Source organism: Populus euphratica, unplaced genomic scaffold (assembly GCF_000495115.2).
Source record: "Populus euphratica unplaced genomic scaffold, PopEup_1.0 scaffold2.1, whole genome shotgun sequence".
Taxonomy (NCBI): domain Eukaryota; kingdom Viridiplantae; phylum Streptophyta; class Magnoliopsida; order Malpighiales; family Salicaceae; genus Populus; species Populus euphratica.
In genome coordinates, this window is record NW_011499846.1 from 2800653 (window position 1) to 2823649 (window position 22997).

General features: G+C 32.4%; 1 protein-coding gene and 1 pseudogene across 1 annotated transcript; both read left to right on the forward strand.

The window, feature by feature from the left end:
• The window catches only part of LOC105138130 (dnaJ protein homolog 1-like), an 11979-nt pseudogene extending 5166 nt beyond the window's left edge, over positions 1-6813 (forward strand).
• A 7442-nt stretch (positions 6814-14255) lies between these two features.
• LOC105131595 (Integrase-type DNA-binding superfamily protein) lies at positions 14256-15557 on the forward strand. The gene has a single exon (XM_011034636.1). It carries the CDS (start codon positions 14266-14268, stop codon positions 15163-15165), a length of 900 nt encoding a protein of 299 aa, XP_011032938.1. The 5' UTR covers positions 14256-14265; the 3' UTR covers positions 15166-15557.
• Positions 15558-22997: the final 7440 nt, after the last annotated feature.

Here is a 22997-nt window from a genome sequence, read left to right on the forward strand (position 1 = left end):
GTGAATAGTAACCGTATACACGAATAATTTTTATGTATTAACAACACCAACCAGAAGACTCTAATACCACTGTTAGGATACTGACATGCAAACCCGACAAGACAAAAGGTAAGGGACAAGATAAAATGAGAAATGACACACAAGAATTTACGTGGTTCACCCAATTTGGCTACGTCCACGGGCAAGTATAGAAGGATTTTACTAAGTAATGTGGGAATACAACTTCTCTCTAATAATAGGAGAACAACAAAAATCTCTCTATTATTAGGAGAAAACACCTCACTTACTATCTCACAAATACCTCACAATTTTGTGGGATTACTCTCTCCTCACCCTCTCTTCTTTCTCTCTTGTGGCGTGTCTATAATGCTTGGATGCATTGCCTATTTATAGGCAAACATCCATGCAAAAGACAAGGGCAAGGTAGGTGGCACCAAATTTGTGCCTAACATTGTTGACAAAACATTGTTGACTTTGTCAATAATGTTAGGGTGGTTTCACAACTTGCGTCTTGTTGAGTTCGGCACCCAAATGAAACTGTTGCTTCCATATTGTAAAATGGTGTTTCAATAAGAAGTAGTTTTAATTTTTTTTTAAGGAAAAAATATATTTTTATAGTTTTTAAAGGTATGGTTTATATTTAACAGATATCGTATCTTTGACAAAAACCATTACACCTTCAAGCCAAATACACTTAGCCTTCTCTGCGGCTATGACTGCATTTTATTTAAAACGTAGTTGCAGCTGTTTGGTTAAAAAAAAAATGTTATATTGTATGTTGGGTTTTATCCTTTTTTTTTTTACATTGGAATTGTAGTATTTGAAAAGTAAAAATTTCTTATTTTTTTATATTGTTCATATTAATTATATTGTTTAATCAACAGTGCAATTAATATAAATAGTGCAAGAGAATTGCACTATTCACTTAAAAATAGTGAACAATACAATTCTCTTGCACTGTTCATTTACACTACATGGATATTTTTTTGTGTTATTTTTTTCAGTGTATTAATTTTTTTAATATTTTTTTTTGAAAAAAATAGTTTAGAGTGAATTTTATACATGATAATATTTTATCTAATTTTATTACATGCTAAAAAATTATAGAAACTGTAGTTCTTGTCAGATGTATTTCGTACGTAATGGAATTATAGATGGTTTCATGAAATAATAAAAAATATTTTATATAAAGTATGATTTATTTCATGATATAATAGTAATAGTTAAATCCATAATATTTAAATTAAAAATTATCAATATTAATATATATTTTTTAAATTATTTTGTAATCTCAATTTTAAAAGAATTTTTAACCAAACACATTAAACTACTTTTTATTTAATTTTAATTTCAACCATAGTTTTAACCAAACACCTATTTTTTCAAGCTAATCTCAATTAAAAACACTTTTTATAAAATAATTTTTTTTAAACTATAATCACAATAACTACCATAATACTAAACATACTCTAATCCATAATCTCAAAACTTTTCCGCTGTTCCAAGCAGCCTTCCAATCCAAGCACTCCACTCAAAAACTGTATGATATTTTCCATTTAATAGTTGCAGACATCTTTAGTCAGACTCTTGAGTCTATATCTTTATCATAGTTATAAAATTAATTTGGATTAAAATCTAAATCATGAATTGGGTTGATATAAGAAAATTGAACCGGTTTTTAATTTTATAAAAATACAAATTATCTAATAGCTTGTTTGTTATACGTTTTAAATTGTTTTGAGTTATGGTTAAAATAAAAGGTAGTTAAAGTAATATTTTTAATTTAAATTGTAGTTTAAAATGCATAAAAAACACATAGGTAAACACATTTTATATTTTTATAAAAAAATAATTGGACTTTTTTTACTAATCCAAGATGATTGTAAAGTCTCAGATCTTACTTGGCATTGTAGTTTATTTATGTTTTTTTTTAAATAGCTTTAAATTAATTATTTTTTTGTGATTTTAAATTATTTTAATCTTGTGATATTAGAAATAAATTTTAAAAAATTAAAAAATATATTATTTTAATATATTTTTAAAATAACTTTAAAAAACCATATGTATTACAGTATCCATGAGAGTTAATATGAGACTTCACATATGAATATATATAAACACAGACCTGTTTTAGAAAAATCTAATATATTAGCCTGTAATTTAGAGCAAGTCAATATTATTTATTTTAAAATTTATTAATAATAATAAATATAATATATTTAATAATATTATTAAATATATCTTACTCAAATTTAAATGGATGCGATATACTTTCAAATCAAATTTATAATTTTTTATTTAATAATAAATATATTAAATATAATAATATTAATAAATATATCTAATTCAAGTTTAAATGAGTATGGTATATTTACCATATCTATAGTAATTGGGTCTGCTTGACATGGCAGATTTATAAATATTAAGTTTGGTAAAAATATCAAAACTGCTTTATTTTTATTTTTTTATTCATCTAAAAAATCATATATGCTATTTAAAATTTTAAAATTATATTTAAAGTATTTAAAAAAAACCTCCTAATTCAAAAATTAAAATTTTATATCTTGAGTAGTTAATCAGTATATACTACAGCCCAAAAAATCCAAACAAATTATTAAAATTTTAATTATTATTTTAATACCAAATACATCCAAAAACAAAAATTACACCCTCAGCAACATAATTATCTTAGTTTTGGTGAAGAATAAAAGGATAAAAGTTCTAGCTTTCTTCATAATTATCTTCCCGCGTGCCAACATTGCCATCCTATTCTAGAAAGGAAACACTAATTATAACGGCTTCCCTCGCTCCCGGTCCTTTCCGGTTTCCCAAGTTCTTTCTTACAGCAGCCAGCATCAGCAACACATGGAGAGAGAAGTTAAAAAGCTCTGCGATTCGTAAGGAGAGAAGAAGAGGAAGTAGCAACGACTCTAGCGAGGAACCTTATAAATTCCTCCCTCTTTTGCTTAACTCTTTTCACTTTCTCTCTCTACCTGAAGTAAACGAAGCGACAACGTCCTCTCGCGTTTAACTGGTAATTTATAATTTATCTACAATCTTCTTTTCTTTTCTTTTCTTTTGATCTGTTCTAGTTGGATATTTGTTTTGTGATAATCGATTCTGTCGTTTCGTGTCTCAATTCCTGATTTCCGATGCTGGAAAGTTAAAAAGTTGTTATTTTTTTGTTGTTGTTAGGTTTTGTTAATGGCTAGTTTTGGCTAATAGAGGCTAGATTGTTTGCATTCAGTAACAAAAGCAGTAATTTTGAATGCGGCACAATGAATTTTGAGCTAAAAAGGGGGTTAATTTTGTTAAGTTATGGCTAACCGAGGCTAGATTGTTTGCATTCAGTAACAAAAGCAGCAATTTTGAGTGCAGCACAGCAAATTTCGAGCTAAAAAGAGGGTTTGTTTTTGTTAGTTTTGCTAATTTTGTTAAGTTTTGGCTAATTGAGGGTTATTAATTTTGTGTATTGGTTAGAGAACTTTAAGATGTCTAAAAGATATTGGCAACTGAAAGTGATTGGAGTGTACGATTGAAGTGCAAGGCTTATAGCGCATGCATGTGTTTTCCTGCGTGTACGATTAAGTATCGCTAGTTGGTGAGGGCGTGGCCTTTATTTTTTTCTCCCTCGGAACATGAGTTTTTTTTATGTTAGGCTAGAGTTTGATGATTTCATGTGTGGATGATTATTCTTGATTTCCTGACTTGACCTAGCTTTGGAACAGCATTGTTGGGGTGTTGTAATCATGTATGGGCGTGGTGTTCCGAGGATGTGTAAAAACACCAAGTATTATTAGGTTCTTGGCATGTCAAAAGGTACAAGTCAAGATGAACTGAGGAGGGCTTATAGGAAAGCTTCCATAAAGAATCATCCTGATAAAGGTGGAGATCCCGAATAGGTAGTTTATTAAAAACCGCCTTATTTGAGTTGTGTAAGGAGTATGTGATGCCCATTCGGCTCTGAACCATATTTGAGTTGTGCCTGGTGGCCAACTGCTAGAGGCGCTCACATCTGCATCTGGCCGAGGCAAGGGTGCATTGGAGTCATGACTTGTCAATCACATCATGATGATTCTAAATGAATAGTTGCTGTCATGGTTTTTCAGTTCCTTCTTTTTAAACTTCTGGGTGCTTGTTTGCTATGGTGGTGGATGCTATTTACTTTTAGGAAGTCATAACTTTTGTTTCGTATTAGAACTAAAACTAGGTTGCAAAAATATCGATTTCATTTTAGGAAAGTCTGAATGTCTACGATCCATGTACAAAAAATATGTGACATCTAAAGATTAAAATTTTGGTTGAAGACCATGCATGGATCTCTGGGTGTTGAATTTCCTTCATCATCTAGATAAAAACACAGTGCCAACAAGTTTGCAATGGTTTGTGTTTTGTTACAATCATCTATCTATCAACTTCTAGTGCTATTGTTGCAAAATCTGAAAGTAAAGGTGTTCATTAGCATAGTGTGATTGATCAATAGGAAGAAGGCTGAAGCAAGATGAAGATAGAGTGCACTCTCTGAGGGTTTCTATTCTGTTTATGTGTGCCTTCTGACGCTCATCTATTGATCATTTTTTACCGGTTCAAGGAATTATCTCAAGCTTATGAAGTCCTTAGTGATCGAGATAAAAGAGAAATTTATGATCAATATGGTGTAGATGCACTTAAGGAGGGAATGGGAGGAGGTGGTGGTGGTCATAGTCCATTTGATCTTTTTAAATCAGTTTTTAGCAGAGGTGGTTTTGGCGGTGAGGCTGAGAGACTCCTTGATGCATTTGGCTTTTTATTGACTAATTTTCTTGGTTAAAGGTTCTCAAGTATCTGTATTTTTCAGGTGCTGGCAGCTCAATAGGAAGAAGGCTGAAGCAAGGTGAAGATAGAGTGCACTCTCTGAGGGTTTCCTTAGAGGACTTGTACAATGGAACATCCATGAAACTCTCTTTCTAGAAACATTTTGTGTGCCAAATGTAAAGGGTATGTTCTTTTACCTTAACTTTATTAGTTCGCTTGAAAGTTGTTTTTGCCTTTGTGGCCCTCACCAGTTCTCTTTTAATAGTTTGCAAGTTGCAGTTTCATTTATGAGATTGGCTGTATTTTTCTTCATGCCTCACCACCCTGTTTACACACACACACAGAAGCCTGGGTTTGTTTTAAACCTTTTTGTCTAGTGTGTAGGTGGATGGACTTTTGTTTTTATATGTATGCTAATATTTCAGGAAAGGTTCAAAGAGTGGAGCCTCTGGTACATGTCATGGCTGCCAAGATTCTGGAATGAAAGTTCTAATTCAACAGATCGGATTGGGCATGGTCCAACAAATGCAGCAGCATGTGTCCTGAATGCAGAGGTTCAGGTTATTAACTGAAACAGATTTCTTCCCCTTTCTTCATTTTTGCTCTATTTCCATTCTGAAATGCATCTACCATGGTTGCAGGTGAGCTCGTTGGTGAAAAGGATAAATGCCCTCTATGCAGAGGGAACAAGGTGACACAAGAAAAGACGGTGATGGAGGTGCATGTTGAGAAGGGAATGCAACATGGCCAGAAAATAGTTTTGGAAGGTCAAGCTGATGAAGCTGTAAGTAAAGTCAGATAGCATTTTTTATTAAATATGAAAGATGGAAAGCAAAGATATGCTTTTTTTTTTTTTGGGGGGGGGGGGGGGGGGGGGTTTTAATATAGTCTCGCCCTTGGACAAGATTTTAGTTTTTTAGACTTCCCAAGAACCAGCATTCTTGAGGTTTTTGTTTTCTGTTCCTGTTAACTGGTGCAAGAATTGACACATTTTATTATCAATTTTCTGAATGCCCACATTGATGCGGGTTGCGACCCTTCAGAATCAATTTCGCGAATGCTTTTGAAGATAGTGGGGTTGATCGGCAATTTAATTCTTGCCATTAGACTTTAATATAATTTTTAGTTCTGTTTTGTTCCAATAATGTCTATAGTTTAACAGAATTTTCTCTTATGCAATTGCGTTAAACAAAATCTTATTTTTCATCATGTCATTTGCAGCCTGACTCAATTACAATGGGATGTTGTTGTACTGCAATTGAAAGAGCACCCCAATTTTGACCGGAAATTGAATGGAAATTGGATGATCTCTATGTGAAACGCGCTATCAGTTTAACAGAGGCTCTTTGTGGGTATCGGTTTTCCCCTACTCATCTTGATGGTTGGCAGCTTCTTATCAAATCAAATCCTGGCGAGATCATAAAACCTGGTGTTACTTGTAAATTTCATTCTTAGCTCCTCACTCTTGATCACTTGACATCCTTCTGAATTCAGGTCAGTACAAAGCAATTAATGATGAAGGAATGCCACATTATATCTGGCCCTTCATGAAGGGCAAGCCTTATATCCGTTTTAATGTGGAGTTCGCTGACTCTGGGAGTCTATCCCCCGTCAGCAGTGCGAAGAGACAATTATGCATGATGTGAATATGGATGAGGAGAAAAGGCAGCACCAGCAGCAGGAGGCATATGATGAGGATGAAGAACCATCCACGTCCTGAGTGCAGTGTACCCAACAGTAAGCCATATATTACTGTTTCTCTGTCAAGCTGAGATCTGAAACAATGGGTTAGCATTGATTTATAATCTGTAGTGTGAAGGCATAATTTGTTCTACATATTCGTCTTCTCAAGTTAATTATATTCGATTTATAATCTGTAGTGTTTCTAGTTGGATTCTTTACCCTCACTTTATATTGCGTATTTATGGTTTGTGTTATCTATCTCCGGTTAGTCTCAAGTTTTTGACAATAAAATTAAGATACACCAATATTCATAATAGACATAAAAAGATTCATAGATGTTTTATTGCGTGTGCTATCCCAAAATTTTGGCTCATCATAATTATCATCATCTTGCCCAATCAAATCATGTGCTATGCAGTTGCGGAGTTGCAACTTATTTGTGATCAAGAGAGTGAGTTCTGGAACCATCTAGGTGGTGGTTAAGTGGTAAGGACTTGGGATCAAGGGGTTTGCTCCCTCTGTGGTCTCAGGTTCGAGTCCTTGGTTGCTCATATGATAACCACTGGAGACTTATATGGTCGTTAACTTCAGGGCCCGTGGGATTAGTCGTGGTGCGCGCAAGCTGGCCCGGAGTTGCGGAGTTGCAACTTATTTGTGATCAAGAGAGAGTTCTGGATATCTTCCCCTCAAATTATAAAGTGTTGGCTTGTTTTTGTTATGTCTGGAAATGAATTTGTGAGACCAGCTAGCGAAAGACTGGTGGGATCTTCTTTAAATTTTGTTTTCTTAGTTTATTTTATCTTGGCATGCATGCCAGTGCGGAGAGAGCACTCCTGGTTGCTCTTTTCGTATATCTGTTTCCCTGGTTTCGTCATTTTGGTTCCTGTGAAGATATTTCACTGATCTTCACTATTATTTAAATTGCCTAAAGCCTGCTTCTAAGGGATTTGCCATCATCTCGCGGCATGTTTGCTTCCTTCAACTGTTCATGATATGCATCTACTTTGAAGGCATAAACTGCTGTAAAGTTTCGAGTCACAGCCGTAAGCTAACAAGTTGTTTTGCTGCCTGTATGTGCTTTCTGATATTTCGCAGGAGGGTTGCGAGAAACATTTAGATCATGTTTACTTGCGGAATATTTTTCAGTTCTTACGAAAAAAAAATTCTAGGAAATTGAAAATTATAGAGAATACATCGAGTAGTTTAAAATGAGATTTGTTTTCTCGAAACATTTTTTTTGTTATTTAAATTTTATAGAAAACAGGAAAAAGGTTTTTTTTTTTTAATCAAATTTTCCGTCATAAAAAACACAAGTCTCACTTGATGCGTCTGCTTATATCTCTCGACTCTTGTAATCCTAAATGCAATCCAGACAGCGTCATTGTTAGCATAATTGTATGAAACTTTTATTCCAAAAGCAAGCATAATCAATTTCTTTTCTTTAAAAAATAATTCCGTCATTTGTGTAAAATCCCTTTGGAACTTTCTTTGACGAATAAATGAACACTGACAGGGACACATATCAAAACATACCCCCCCACCCCCAAAAAAAAAAAAAAAAAAAAACCCCCCCCCAGTACCCATCCACATAGAAACGTTTTGGTTTGGTCATAAATTTTATGTCTCCGCATACAAGTTGGCTCAACCGAGCTCAGTCCATCGTGGGCTTGGGTTGCAGCCGACAGCGAGATTTGAGTTCGGTGGCTCAGACAATCTCAGGCATACGTAAGCAGTCAACTTGAGTCTTGAGACGACCACGCCAAAACGTTTTTTCTATGGGTGGGTGGGGGTTTTTTATTTTTTATTTTTTTGGTGTTAGGTATGTTTTGTTATACGTGTGCGTGTTAAATGAATTAATCGAGTTGTTGGTTCTAAACATTATTAGATCTTGTACTCCATCTTCTTGGTGTTCATATTGTGTAATGCCCTAACCAAAGCATGTGTTCTTTTAACCCTCCAGTATGAGAATACAACCAAGAATTCAATAATTGAGATTTCTGAAATGGTCGTGCATGGAGCCCAATACTGGTCACTGACATCAACCATGGACGCATTTGATTGTTTATTTATGGCAAAGCAAATTGCAGACGTAAGGTGACGATGATGAGTGGTGATTTTAACATTCAAGCTACTTGTTTATGTCAGACTGTACCTTGTTCTGCTGAGTGCAAATGGAACATGAGTTTCTAATGAAGATGGTTCTTGTTCATCCAAGAATTTGCCACTGTCTTGTATGCTCAGGTTTTCCCCCCCGGTCGTTAGTGAGGGATATATCTTAAGATCAATTGAGTGTCCTCCTCCAATGATTTTGGAAGCTTATATATGGTGGCAGGCGGCAGCCTAGCATATTGAATGCTGATGGGCTAATGATATTGGCAATTTGTCAAAAGAAGAAGAAGAAAATATGATCTTAATTGGTGTCTTAAGGAGAGAAAATCGTTGTTAATTATCTCGATTAAGCTTTAATCATTCCGTCTTGAAAACAGGGTAGTTCATACTTAATGGTAGCAATTATTAATTATTAAGACGCGCATCCAGGTAATATGCACCTTTTAATTGACCATTCAAAAAGTCATCAAATTGATACCTTGACAAGACATTGGAAAATTCTTAATTATGATATCAAACTTGTAATTATTGAATACGATTTTAGAGATATATATATATATATATATTTTATTCCATCGCTCTTTTTTATTATTAAAAATTACTTTTTAATTCTCTCTTGTTTTTCTCTCTTTTTATTTTTATTGTTATTATAAATGCAACTTGACCACGCATCCCAATTAAATTAAGTAAATTTCCATAGACTTGTTGTAAAATGTTTTTCAAAAAAGTGCAAAGCTACCAACTTGAGAAAAAATAACTTTGATTTTTTTTTTTTTGACCAAAATAACTAGCAGAGGTTAGATATGAAATGGCCCAAAGTTAGGCTTTGAATTTTTTTAAAAAAAATTGGATGATAATAGATGAAGGGATACGATTTCGTAAAAGATAAATGTATGGTGGCCCTGTTGTCCGTACTCTTCTAGTGGTAGTTTCCAAGAAGGATCTTCAAAAAGTTAAGTAATGCGAAGAGCTCCACTCTTAAAGCATTGTTTCGGTGAAGATGTGACAAAAAAAAAAAATCAATTCCATGTTTCCACTTAGAACTTTATTTATCCACGTATTTAGATTCGGGATTTAAGTTACCTGTGAGTGTAAAGATTTATAATACTTGGGGTTTAAGTTAGGTTCAAGGAGGATAACTTTTATTTATCCACGTATTTAGATGTAGGTTTGCTTATGATTAATAACAAAATTTTATGATTTTTTTAATATTAAAGTAGATGATATGTTTTTATCTAATTTAGAGATGAATTAAGTCTTAATAGTTTAATAGTGTTTATGCCAACCATGATTTTGAAAATTTTAAAAAAAATATTCAAATTAATAGTTTTGGTATTTTTTGGATCGTGTTTTAATGTGCTAGTGTTAAAATTAAATTTTAAAAAATAAAAAAATATATAATATTTTAATGTATTTTCAAGCAAAATATACTTTAAATAGTATCATTTTATCATAATTACTAACATGCTCGTACACAAACATTACAAATGATATGAGCATGTATAAGTTGAGAAAAAAAAAGAGCTATAATTTTCATTTCAACACATCATTTTGGTTTTCTTTTTCTAATTTAATTTTGATGACAATACCAAATTCAAACTAAAATTGTAGTAACCATTGTATGTTGTGCTATGCTGGGATGAAGTTGTAAGGCACAAGTTCTAACCCTAAAGCCTATAAGTTCAATTATAGTAGCCAACTTAGATATAAGTAGGGGTTTTTCTAGTAAAAAAAATAATTATTCAGAAAGATAAAACATAAGAATATACTAACATCTCTTAAGTCCTCTCTACTCTGAATAATTAATCATTTCTTTTGGTGGATTTTATTTTGGAGTTGTCAAGTGTTAATAATAAGGTAAGATAATTCTAAACTTTGTATTTAATTTTAGATTTTGAATAGTAAACGGCATGTTAGGGATTGTAGGTTGAAATGAGGAATTTGATGGTTTTTTAATGATTATGATGGAACTGAATATGGATATTGGGTTTAGGATGTTAAAAATATATTTTTTGATGATTTAGAATTGTAAAATACTATTTTGATGTTGTTAGGCATGTTAACGAGTTTTGACAGAATTTGATTGAGACCGCAAGTCTGGAATTCTAGGTTTTCTAATCAAGCAATCAACATATTGAAGTGAATAGGTTGACCTGTTATTGAACATATGTTGTAGTCAATTATTTGAGGTATGGGCAGTCAATCGGTTAGAGAAACAATAGTGGGGTAGGTTTGTTCTGTTCAATCAATCAACTAATCGAGAAGGTACAATTCACTAGTTAGGTTGTGTTTGGGAGGTCGATCGGTTGTCCCTTTTGGTGTTGTCGACTGTTTCCTCTATTAGTTGTCGACCAACTTGTTTCGGTCGATTAATTGAACTGTGTTTAGCAAGTTAACTATTTAAGGAGTAATAGGATTTTTTCTGATCATGTTCAGTTCGTTTTGTATATAGGATTCAATTTCGAGTATTTTTTGAAAGTATACTTTATTTATGTATATAGGTTCACTTGATACAACTTCTATATATAGTGGTATGAAATAATGAATGTCATTGATATTGTTGATTATATTGGCCTGATTATTATATATTCTTTTTAAATACTCATCATATATTTGTTTGATTTGAACATGGTCCATATATCTTTATATTTGTTCTGATGTAACCATGTTTGCATTATAAAACCTAATGATTTAGGAACCCTTTATCCATACTATTTGTTCATTTGAGCTCATGATTTTTGTTATCCTATTTAGATCATTGTTAGAAACTCCAAACTAACTAGAGATAGTTAATTATGTCATACTAATAGAAAGTAGTTAACTTCTATGCATATGATATTTTGTTTCTTAACTGGCAAGTAGGGTGCCAATATTGTGCAAATTAGCCTCTCTTTCTCTCTCTCTCTCTCTCTCTCACACACACACATATTCCCTAGTTGATGAGTAGGATATTAGTAATAGAATATGTAATTCTGACATGCATACTTTTTATAGATTAGCCTCTCTTTCTCTCTTTCTCTCTCTCTCTCTCTCTCAATTAGCCTCTCTTTCTCTCTCTCTCTCTCTCTCTCACACACACACATATTCCCTAGTTGATGAGTAGGATATTAGTAATAGAATATGTAATTCTGACATGCATACTTTTTATATACACAATTTGATATGATACCTATTTTATACATGTTTTGTTTATTATTTAATTTATGTAACCGTATTCACTTATTTTAAAATGTATATTAGCATATATTATATAGTTAATATCTCTCACTGAATGTTTGGACCTACCCTTTCATTCATATTTTTCATGTCTTTAGTTCGATTTCAGTAACATGATTTTTTGTTTTTGTTTTTCTTATTTCTTGAGTTGGCACACCTTGTATGTTCCCTAATGTCATTAGTTTATTCTTTACTTGTTATTTGTAGATACTTCATATAAGGATTTTAATTGTGTTTTGAATTCATTTTGGATTATTTATGAAAGAGTTGGATTTTAATTTATTTATTAAATTCTTTAATTTTAGATATTTTATTTTATGATGTATTATTTTATAATTTTTTAAATATTAAATATGTAAATTATGAGGTTTAGTAAAGCAAGGCACCTTGAAATGCTATGTTTGTGTGGAAGTTCGAGGGGATCAACAAAAATAGATATTTGGTTTGGGTAAGCAATGGAAAATATATTATCTATGACATGACACATTCATAGCTTGTTCGTGCTCTTTGATTTAAGATGACATGAAATGGCCATCAATTTTTTAAAGATTAGCAAAATCAAAATGAACTAACTTCTTTCTATTTCAACGTTATGTGAAAAGCTAACTCCGTTGAAAAAACATGGTTTTTATTGTTCATTAACAGTGGCAGTTCTGTGTAATCGAGATGAACTCATCTTCAGCCAATCCAAGATAATAGAACTTCAGCCTAGCTAAGATATTAGAAGCATGTTGCCAAATTCACGCAATGGATTGGGATGAGTTGTGAAAAAATAGGTAAATAAGTTGACTTCATTGGTTGGAGATTACATCGAGGATGTCTTTTTGTATCCTAACTCTTCAATTATATATATGTATGTATGTATGCATGTATGTATAAAACTCTTCATCCATATAAATATGTATATTAACAAAGACAAGTAAGAAAAAAAAACAACAAAAAAATAACATAGAGAAGAAAAGAGAAGAAGACTCGTGGAAAACTCCATGTAAATTGTCAGAAGAATTTTATTATTATTTAATGTGATTATACTTAGAACATTGATACAAGTTTTCTACGATATATTTAATATGTTTTCTCCTCACTACTATTTTTTTTCAATAAACATAAATTTATCTCTGACAATATAATTTTATAATAAGTTCTTATATATACTTTCAAAATATAAAATAAATATAATAAAAAAATTTCATTAACCAGGCTAATTAGAGTCAACAAGTGCTAAAGAAATGGCAACTTTTCTTAAAGCTAGGAAAGACGACCCATCACAGTAAATTAATACAATAACAATTGACTGATGCAAGCCATCCAATCACTTTCATCATACAGGTTGTGAATCGTCTTCAGGATTTAACCCTTTAAAAAAAGTTATTAGAAAAGAACAATTCCTTACACGGTTCATGTATCACATTGGCTAGGAAATGTGGCGTTGGACCCCTACCATGTGAGCCATCATGTGTGAGATTGCGATGCGTATTTCTTTAACTACTACATGCCCTCATTTTGATTCGTCAAGAACCCAAGAAATCCTTGTTCGTAGCTCTTTTCATATGTTTGCACAAGGAGATTAAAATTTAATAAGCCTGGAAATGCCGATTTCTTACTGTTAATTCATGTGTTCGTATTCTGCATCGATTGTCCTCACCCACTTCCAGCTGAACCCACTTGTTCACTCCCTGTAGCTTGCTACTAGAAAGTCCGTAACTTGACACTCCCATTATTGCTTCCAAAATTCAACTCCAATTAACCAAATATTTTATCTTCAGAGGTCAAACTTCTTTCAATTTGCCCACTACTACACCATGATTAACGTATGGTTTTCTGCTAGAAGATATGTTTGTATATATATGTATGTATGTAGAAACAGCGTGGCATGTGTTCTGGCAGAGGTCAGCCATGTAGAGACCAAGTTGAGTCAGGTTGAAGAAGACATATCAACAAAACATAAGATCATAGTTTGATTTGTTTTTTCGATATTCATGTTGTCTGCTTCCTCGCTGTATCACCTTCTATACAAACACAAATAAAAATCCGTAAAAGCCAAGAAGTATAGTTAGGGTGAAAAACAGGGAGGACCCTTTTAGGGGTCAGGTGAAGAATATTCATGCTAAATCCATCGTGTCGATGGGGGCAAAGTGACTCTAGCCATTAATTTCCCAAGAAATACAAGGGAAGATTAAGAAAATACAAGAGGCAGAATGTGGTGCATGCACATTTGTATGAGAAATGGAAAAGGATGAGTCATGAAAAAAAATAATTATTTATATGTATAATTTGACATGGAGAACAAGCCAAGAAGGGCTTCACGAAAGCATGCATTATTATATGAATTGCTACACATGGGCAACAAATTAGATGAACTGTAGACCTTTATGTAATGGACCCATGAACTTCTTTCTTTATATTCTTTTTTCTTTATATTTACATTATTATTTTTTTCTTATTTCACTTTAATATAAATAAATGAAAGAAGTGATCATACAAAGGTATCAAACACTTGCTATTATATGTATCGATCACTCAACATTTATCTTTTGCTCCACACAGCTCGCTAGTTGCTATAGAGACCTCCCCATCATGGGAAAACATATCATCCTTGAGACTGATGCCCAAGACAATTCCCTTACATCATCTTCCACCACCACCACCACCGCTTCTTCCTCCTCCTCTTCTTTTTCGACCACCATTTCATCCACTGATCGAATCTCAAAAAAAGAAGAGAATTCTATTGCTGATCCAAAAGGATCGAGAAAATCTCAAGAGTTGCAAAGTGGCAATGAGGGTAATAAAAGGCGAAAGACTACCGGAAATCAGACTAATGGGAAGCATCCAACATACAGAGGAGTAAGAATGAGAAGCTGGGGCAAATGGGTGTGTGAGATCAGAGAGCCAAGGAAGAAGTCAAGAATATGGCTTGGAACATACCCTACAGCCGAAATGGCTGCTCGAGCCCATGATGTAGCCTCCTTAGCCATTAAAGGCGGCTCAGCCTACCTCAATTTCCCTGAATTGGTTGATGAACTGCCTCGTCCACTCAGCAAGTCTCCTAAGGACATTCAAGCTGCAGCTGCCAAGGCAGCAGCCGCTTCATTCCCCGAAACAAGACACTGTGACGCAGAAGCTGATCTGAGCCATGCCGAGCTTAACGTTTCGAATTTATCAGATAATTTGGCCATGTACAACACACAAGAGTCAAGCAGTTCTCCTTCAACTGATGTTGATGACAAGTTGTTTGACCTTCCTGATCTCTTCATCGACGGCGTCAATCACAGTGATGGATTTTGTTATTATTCTCCACCATGGCAATTATGTTCTGCTGATACTGGCTTCCGGCTTGAAGAGCCATTTTTATGGGAGCACTAGAATTTTTTTTTTGTTTTTTTGTTTTTTTGGAAACAAGTAAATAAATTCCAAAAATCGAATACATTTGTCATCAAACTCATTGGAGTCTCTATTGGCAAGAGACTCGAACCCAAAATCTATTTGAAGCGAGGATGTAGAGTGAGTTGAGGTACGAGCGAAGGTAACCTCAGCTTAGCATCATCCCAATATTTGGATTTGCGACAGAGGTGCACAGATTGAAAAGAAAGCTGCTCCCCTGGCTTGCTTGCTTAGATTAATTACATGGCCCTCGACACAAGGGACTTAAACATGACTGCACTATAAAATACGAGAGCACAAAAAATATTATTATTTGATCTGTTCTTTTATATAAGACAGAGGTTCGTGGTTATACTATTCCAAGTTTTGTCTTACCCCATGTCTTTGCTTCTAGTGTTCTTTCTCTACGCCACTTGAGCAATTGTGACCTTTCTTTTTCTCCCAAAAGAAGAGACATACGGTTAGGAATCTTTACCCAAGAGAATTCAATCCTTGGATAAAGAAGTGGGGCAGTAATTAGGCATATAGGTTTTTTTATTGTAATTGTTTTTTGGTGCGTGTCGGTGGATTGGAGGGAGGGTATGGTGGGTTAGTGCAATTGACTTGGAAATAACCTTTGCTAGATTTAGATACCCAAATCTTGATAGTGAAACTTTAAGGCATTTTGACCTAAAAGTTAACCACCATGATAAATCTAGATACGCTCTTCTATTAATATTTTATGAGTAGGAGACGGTCCAAAGGTTGAATTGCATCAGATGGCAATTATTTCTTTAGAAACCGGCCCCTCTTTCTTTTTCTTTATTGCATTTCCAAACATAAAGATTAAACAAAAACAAAAAAAGGAAAAGGAAAAGGAAAAGAAAACAATGTGCTATATATATGTGTGTGTGAGTGTGTCAACAGATTTTCTTTTTTTCTTTTTTCTTTTTTCCCGAACTTAGCAGGCCAAAGAACCTATGCACATAGATTCCCAAGCTGTGATCACATACAACACCAAGTAAAGTCTCTCCTTTTCATTTCAAAGTTCCTCTCTTTAATGAAAGTGCCGTTCTATTTAGAAAAAGCAAAGGGCCCTCACGTTCCTTTAAACTTGTTGAGTCCACTTTGTATTAGTGATAACTGACCTCGCCCGATAACTACCCCCCTCTCTCTCTCTATGTCGTCTTCTACTTCTCCATCATTTTTTGCTACGTACGCTTCGTTTAGCTATTGGCTTAACATTTAGGACGGACGAAAACATAACATCTTGCGCCCATAAACAAATCTTGAACATATAATTAACAACTAATTCCTTGCACCTAATCATTAGCCTGATTATTTTGATTCGAGAACTAACTGTGATTAACAAGTGGGTTTTCACCAATCATGCAAGCAACCTGCGTAAGGATGTGACAAAAGAAGAGACAGAAAGGAATGCATCGTTCTCAAGAATCCAACAATCTTTGCTCAAAACTCAAGACTGTTGCCTTGAATTCAATTGATTAATGTTCCCTTTCTTCTTCCTGTAACTATTATCAAACCCTAATTCAATGGTGGTACTGGCCTGATATTGACACTAGAAAAATGATATTTAAAAATGATAACAATCTAGATATGCCTAATGTTTGTGAAAAACTAGTACGCTAAATCAATCACATTGTAAAAATTCATTAATATCAAAATAAAATAAAATAAAAAACTGTTTTCTACCTGATTCTTGTGATATTTTTGTAATAGAATAATGAATTGTCGATGTAGGAAGATGGTTGTAGTACAAATAATTTTAGCGTTTTTCATCTTTGTACTGGAAAGATGTAACATTTTTTTGGTATGTTTAATGGTATGCTTGGCATCTAGCAAATCCAAGGAAATGCAAGGTCACTTCGGACTTCATTTCTTTAAGGCAGTACTAGGTACAGCTGTTCTGGATACACCGGTTATTATAAGAGCCGTGTTAGGGTTTACTATTTAACAAACGGGGAAAAGACAAGGAAGCAAACCCCAGATTGATGAATACCGCGTACAAAAACACAGCATGTTAGGCATATATAGCATTGGCTCTGCAATTTCCGGTGGATTTTTTTTACCTCGTGCTTAAATTCATGGGTTTTTTTTTTAATTAATGTTGGTATTCAGGTTAATCGACTAGTTATATAGATTCTAAAATTAATAATTATATAAATCTCTAATAGCTTTAAAATTTATGAAATTCTAACTAGTAATTTCTAGAAAATAAAACTTAATATCTAACCAATTGAATTATATTTTTTAGGGTTAATTCAAGTACATCATTACTATAATATGACATCATAGTGACGGTCCAAGCAATTAGAGTTCTTGAAACATGTAGATCGTGCATGGATATATAGTTATAGAGAAGAGCATGATACACTATAATGAGGTACAGCACCACAAATACTGCCAGTTGTGTTTTGTTTTCCATATTTGTTAGCAATCAATTTATATGTTTTTCTGTCGATGTACGTCAAGAATTCGTAACGTCTAGCTATTTATCAAAGTTATATATACACTTATATATCATCAACATTCAATATAAATGAAAATAAAATCCATTTAAATAGTTCAAGTTTTCTTAGTTGGTAAGCATGTTGAATTAACCCCTTGTCTAAGAAGATACATCCAATAATTTCAAGATACATAATTTTAGGGATATTGATTGGTTTACTCTGTTGAAATCCTTTAAAGTACTATTTGATGTGCTTTGAAGTACAATATACAAGTTTTTCCTTATTAATCATGAAGCATGGGGCAAGAGATTATTGTTGGCAGATATTGATAAATGAATAAGTGGCTGATGATCTTTCACAGTATCTTGAAGATCAATCAATTCAGATTGCCTGAATCCCTTTTTTAAGAAGGGATTGTTAATTTGAGTCTTAATTAATTGCATTCACATCCTGATTACTATTATTTGAGCATATTAACAATAAAATCTTGACGATTCTCTTTAATTACACCATAGAAAACCTGATCATAAACTAAAATGACATCTTGTCGGGCCATGCATGTGAGAGAATGAAACATGTAACATGAGAGACAATGACAGGAGTCACTTGTTAGAATATGATGGGGGGTGCGGGCAGGACTATATATAATTAACAGATGATTGAGGGAGTAACAGCTTCTTCTCTTTTAGATACTTGTGGAAAGTAATTTTAGCTTTGAAAAATTGATTTTTTTAGTGTTTTTATATGATTTTGATATATTGATATTAAAAATTAAAAAATCTAAAAAAATCATTTTAACATATCTAAAAGTACGGTGTATCACAATCTTAAAACACCCCTTAATTATATATCAAATCAAATGCTGTAATATATAATATTTAAGAATTGAATCTCGGCGGGGGGGGTGTGGTCGTGAGTCACGATGAACGAAGCCATAAATAGGACCAACGGCCAAGTTACCTGTGAGAAGGGAAAAAAAGAGAGCAAAGAATCAAAACCATGTTTGTTCTTTTAAGTTGGAAAGAGGTGCATCAAATGCTTTTGGCCTTAATCATAAGATACTTGTATGCTTTTGATGCATGTTTGCTTTTTCTGTTTTCCTGTTTAGAGAGAGGAGAGCTTTGGATCATTGCCATTAATTAAAGTACAGATTATGCTGATTACCATCAAGATCTGTGACATCTATGGAATTCATCACATGCGAACATAATTAAGTTATTATAAGCCGAAGTTTTGTCTGATTTATGCACTCGCAGCCTGGGACACTAGCGTGTGATCTTGTTTGATAGTAGGTGGCCGTTGCCCTTTACAAGCTAGACTTTAGATTAATTTAGAGCAACTCGGCCGCCAAGATGTTGCAAGATCTAAACACGAATTTTTAATTTTCAAATAATAAAAGGAAAACATTACCGAGAAGAGTTGATCAAAGAGTGTAAAGCATAGAGTATTACTGTTTGGAAGTTTTCTTAATCAAGCTTGAATACAAACAACACAAAGACAGCAGGAGAAACAGTTCCTTACTGTCCCTTGAATTTAATTGCTGGCCCAAGTTGTGTGGCTTGTATGAACTATATGAAGAGAATTTCAAAGATAATATGTGGGTGACAAATAGATAGTACAAATAGGATGATGGTGATGGTTCTATCATGAACTTACAGAAGCATTCTCCGAGTAAGTTTTTGTTTTACCATATTTTATTTTTTTCAGCAATTGAGGCATTATAGGGCTACCAAGTCCTATTGATTGAAGAATATGTATAGATATATGATCGCAAATCCCATTCAGGTCTTAGCATTCATGATGCCTGTAGAAGCTCAAAAACTCCAAAAATCCTGAAATTGGAATGTATATAAATTATGGATCCTCAGTGATTCACCATGCATCCTTAATTATAAGCTTGCGTTAACTGGTTTACGAAGAGGGTGTTAAACAAAAAGAAAAGAACAGCACGTGCCAAAACTGGGTGTTCAAAGATGAAGTGTATGAGGGGGGAAAAAGGCTAACATGCTTGTAATTTTCCAAAACTACATTCGCATATCTTTGTTACTTTGTTCAGAGATGGCAAGACATGACAACCATGTTCCAGATACAGGGGGGCTATATATATGCATGTATGTTTTGTTCTGAGAGGAAAGTGACAAGAAATGGCCGGGGAATCCGATGTCTTTTGAAGTACTGGATCTTAACTTGATTGATTAATGCTAAGAAAAATCACTATTGCTATGCTATCCTTAATAGTGATACGAGGATATTAATCAGCCAGTGCACCATAAATTGACAAGTTTGATGTAGACAGTTTATTTGAAAATATAATTGTAATTATTTTTTAAAATATTTTTTGTTTGAAATTATATTAAAATAATATTTTTTATTTTAAAAGAATTATTTTGATATCAACGCATAAAAATAATAAGAAAATTTATTTTAATATCAACACATCAAAATAATAAGAAAATTTTAAAAGAATATTAATTTAAAATAAAATATAAAACAAATTAATTTTTTTTAAAGTTCTTTTAAAATATAAAAGCAAACAGCCTCAGATTTATTAGGTTTTTTAAGATTCTAGAGAGAGTAAGATTTAGTGTTGATCCAATAAAAAAAAACTATGTTTGGTAATCTCATAATTCAATTTTTCAATTTATAAATGACTCTTGAAATCAAATCATGTGATTAGATATTTTTCCTGAAATTTTTTATTTTATTGAGAGGTAAAGGATTTAATCCTTTTAAGAAATGAGATTTTTTTATTGCACCCATGATGGATCCCTTAACTATTAATAGTTGAATTAATATATTGAATCGTATTTTTATCATTAAATTATAGCCGCTATGATATAATTATAGTATATAAATAAGTTTTCTTGTCGAGTAAAAAAATCAATAGGATAATAAAAAAATTATGAAAATTAAGGTGTTGATATATTGTATTTCGAAGACTTGTTACATTGATTTTATGATGACACCAACCCTCTCTAGAATCTTAAAAGTCCGACTCAACTTTCCCTTATTCCCTAGCCTGAAATGCCTCTGGTTGGTGAGACCTTAGGAACACGTTCGAAACCCTTGTAACATGGCCACAGTTCATATTTAGTAGAATAGTTAGCAATTTGATGAGCTGGACGGCGTGATTTGTCCATAAAAATTAAATGATCTGTAAAAAATAGAAAATTAAAGGCTGTCTAGGGTTTTTAGTTTTTGTAAACCAAATAAAAATAGAAAAGTCAAAAATAAAATCTTGGTGTCGTAGATATTTTAATGTGTGATTTATCAATTCAATAAATAATCTATTTACTTCATCTATATATAAATGTTTTTCGAACTTGACTTTGATAATATACTTCAACTTACATTAGATTTAATTAAAAATATTATAATAACTTTTCTAAATGGGCCCACGGTAACGCAAAGTGCCTGTGCCAGCAACATCTATTTTGAAAAATAAATTCAATTGTTATGGTTTTTTTTCCAAAATATATAATCGGGTTATTATTGATTAAAAATTTTATTTTTTAAAGATACTTTTCTATCCCAATTATCTATAATGAAATTGAAAGATATTTTTTTGGATTCAATAAAATCTTATTCTTAAAAAAAAAATTATAAGTTTAAATACGCAAGTAAAATTCTAGTTATTCAAACTTTTACAAAAAAAAAAAAGATGCACATTTTAATTTGAACTTAAGATTTGTTGTGCAAATCTCAAATTTTTTTTGTCACCCTACACTTCTTGAAAACATGAAATTAAAAGATGCTAATTTATATTAATAAATAATGTGAAATTTTTTATTTTTTTTTTAAGTTCTTCAACTGAATCTCATTGGAGGAATCCGAACTTCTTTTTTTTTTCACTCAATCATTATTAATCTTGAAAATAAATGGCATGATAAAAGATTAAAATACATTAAATGTTTTTGTAAGTCCACGGCTCATCCAAATGAAATAAATGGGGATTGATGCATATGGCAGAGATTTGGTGGTCTTGGGACATGAAAATTGAAAGGCACATGGGATGAGAAACTACTATCTCTTCGCAAATTTTCATCTCCTACTTCTAAGTTCTACTACCGTTCATTATTGCTACTAATATAACTAATATTGCTATCTCCACCATCATCATAGCCCTTCTACCATGGAAAGTATACATTTTTTTCAAAAAAATCCAACGCATGCAGTCAAATAATGGAAAAGATATTTATCAAATAAATAATTTTAGAAAAGTAAACATTAATATATCTAAGGCTTTATTAAAAATATTTAGGGTGTTTGATAATATATTTCAACTTGTTTTTTAAAGTTTTTTTTCAAAAAAAAAATTCAAATTCATACTTTTTAGGTGTTTTTTGATAAATTTGATATGCTAAATATATATAAAAAATTGATATATTTTTAATTAAAAACTATCATGCACGGTATTACTAAACACATATTTATTCAAATAAAGTCCTATTTATTTATTTAAGTAAAGTCGCATTTAATCAAACGAAATTATATTTTGAAAAGAGAAGGTAATGACTTCAAATAAATTTCTGAACGACCCAAAGAAAGAATAAATAAACAGAAAAATCATTGTCCATATGGACTTGATGTTATTTGCGTGCTTCCACATTATAACAGTTTCTAATGCTTTTAGTCTTTGAATTATTTTTCATCGCTTTGGTCAACAACAACATCATAGATCCCTTACAGTTGATAGATTTTCTCACGGTCATGTATTAATTATACGGTACAAAGAACTCTGCAATCAATTTCTCTGAGATTTTTTTTTTTGGCAATCACGTCTTATTCAGCTGTTTGAATGATCAATTTTGATGATATCAACTCATACGTGAATCCAAGATGTCTCTTCTTGAAAAGTTGCTCCTCTTTCAATGCCAATGGAGTGGGTTTTGCATCCCTTTTCACTCAATTCATTGGTAGATTTCGCCACCTCTTGATTATGTTTTTTGTTTTTTAGTATTGTGATGTATGATGTTTTTTAATTGAAAATATATTAAAATTATATTTTTATTTTTAATATTAGTACATTAAAATCTTTCAAAAACATTAATTTAATGTTATTTCAGATAAAAATAATTTTAAAAGTATTTTAAAAGGCAAATTGTAATGCAAAAACAAACAATCTTGAAATAATCTTAAAATGATAATTCTCTTTCAGAAAATATTTAAAAAAATATTAGAGTAATTTCTTAATCTCTGTCATGGTGGTATGAGTGACTTTCTTAGCTCTCGAAACCGCTGATGCCAAACTAAGGGCTGCATGATTCTATCTTCGAGGGAAAAAGACATCCAATTCAACAAAGAAACAAAGTGATAAAAAAGAATTGTTCTTGTTCTTCGGAGAAGGAAATGTTGAACAGAATG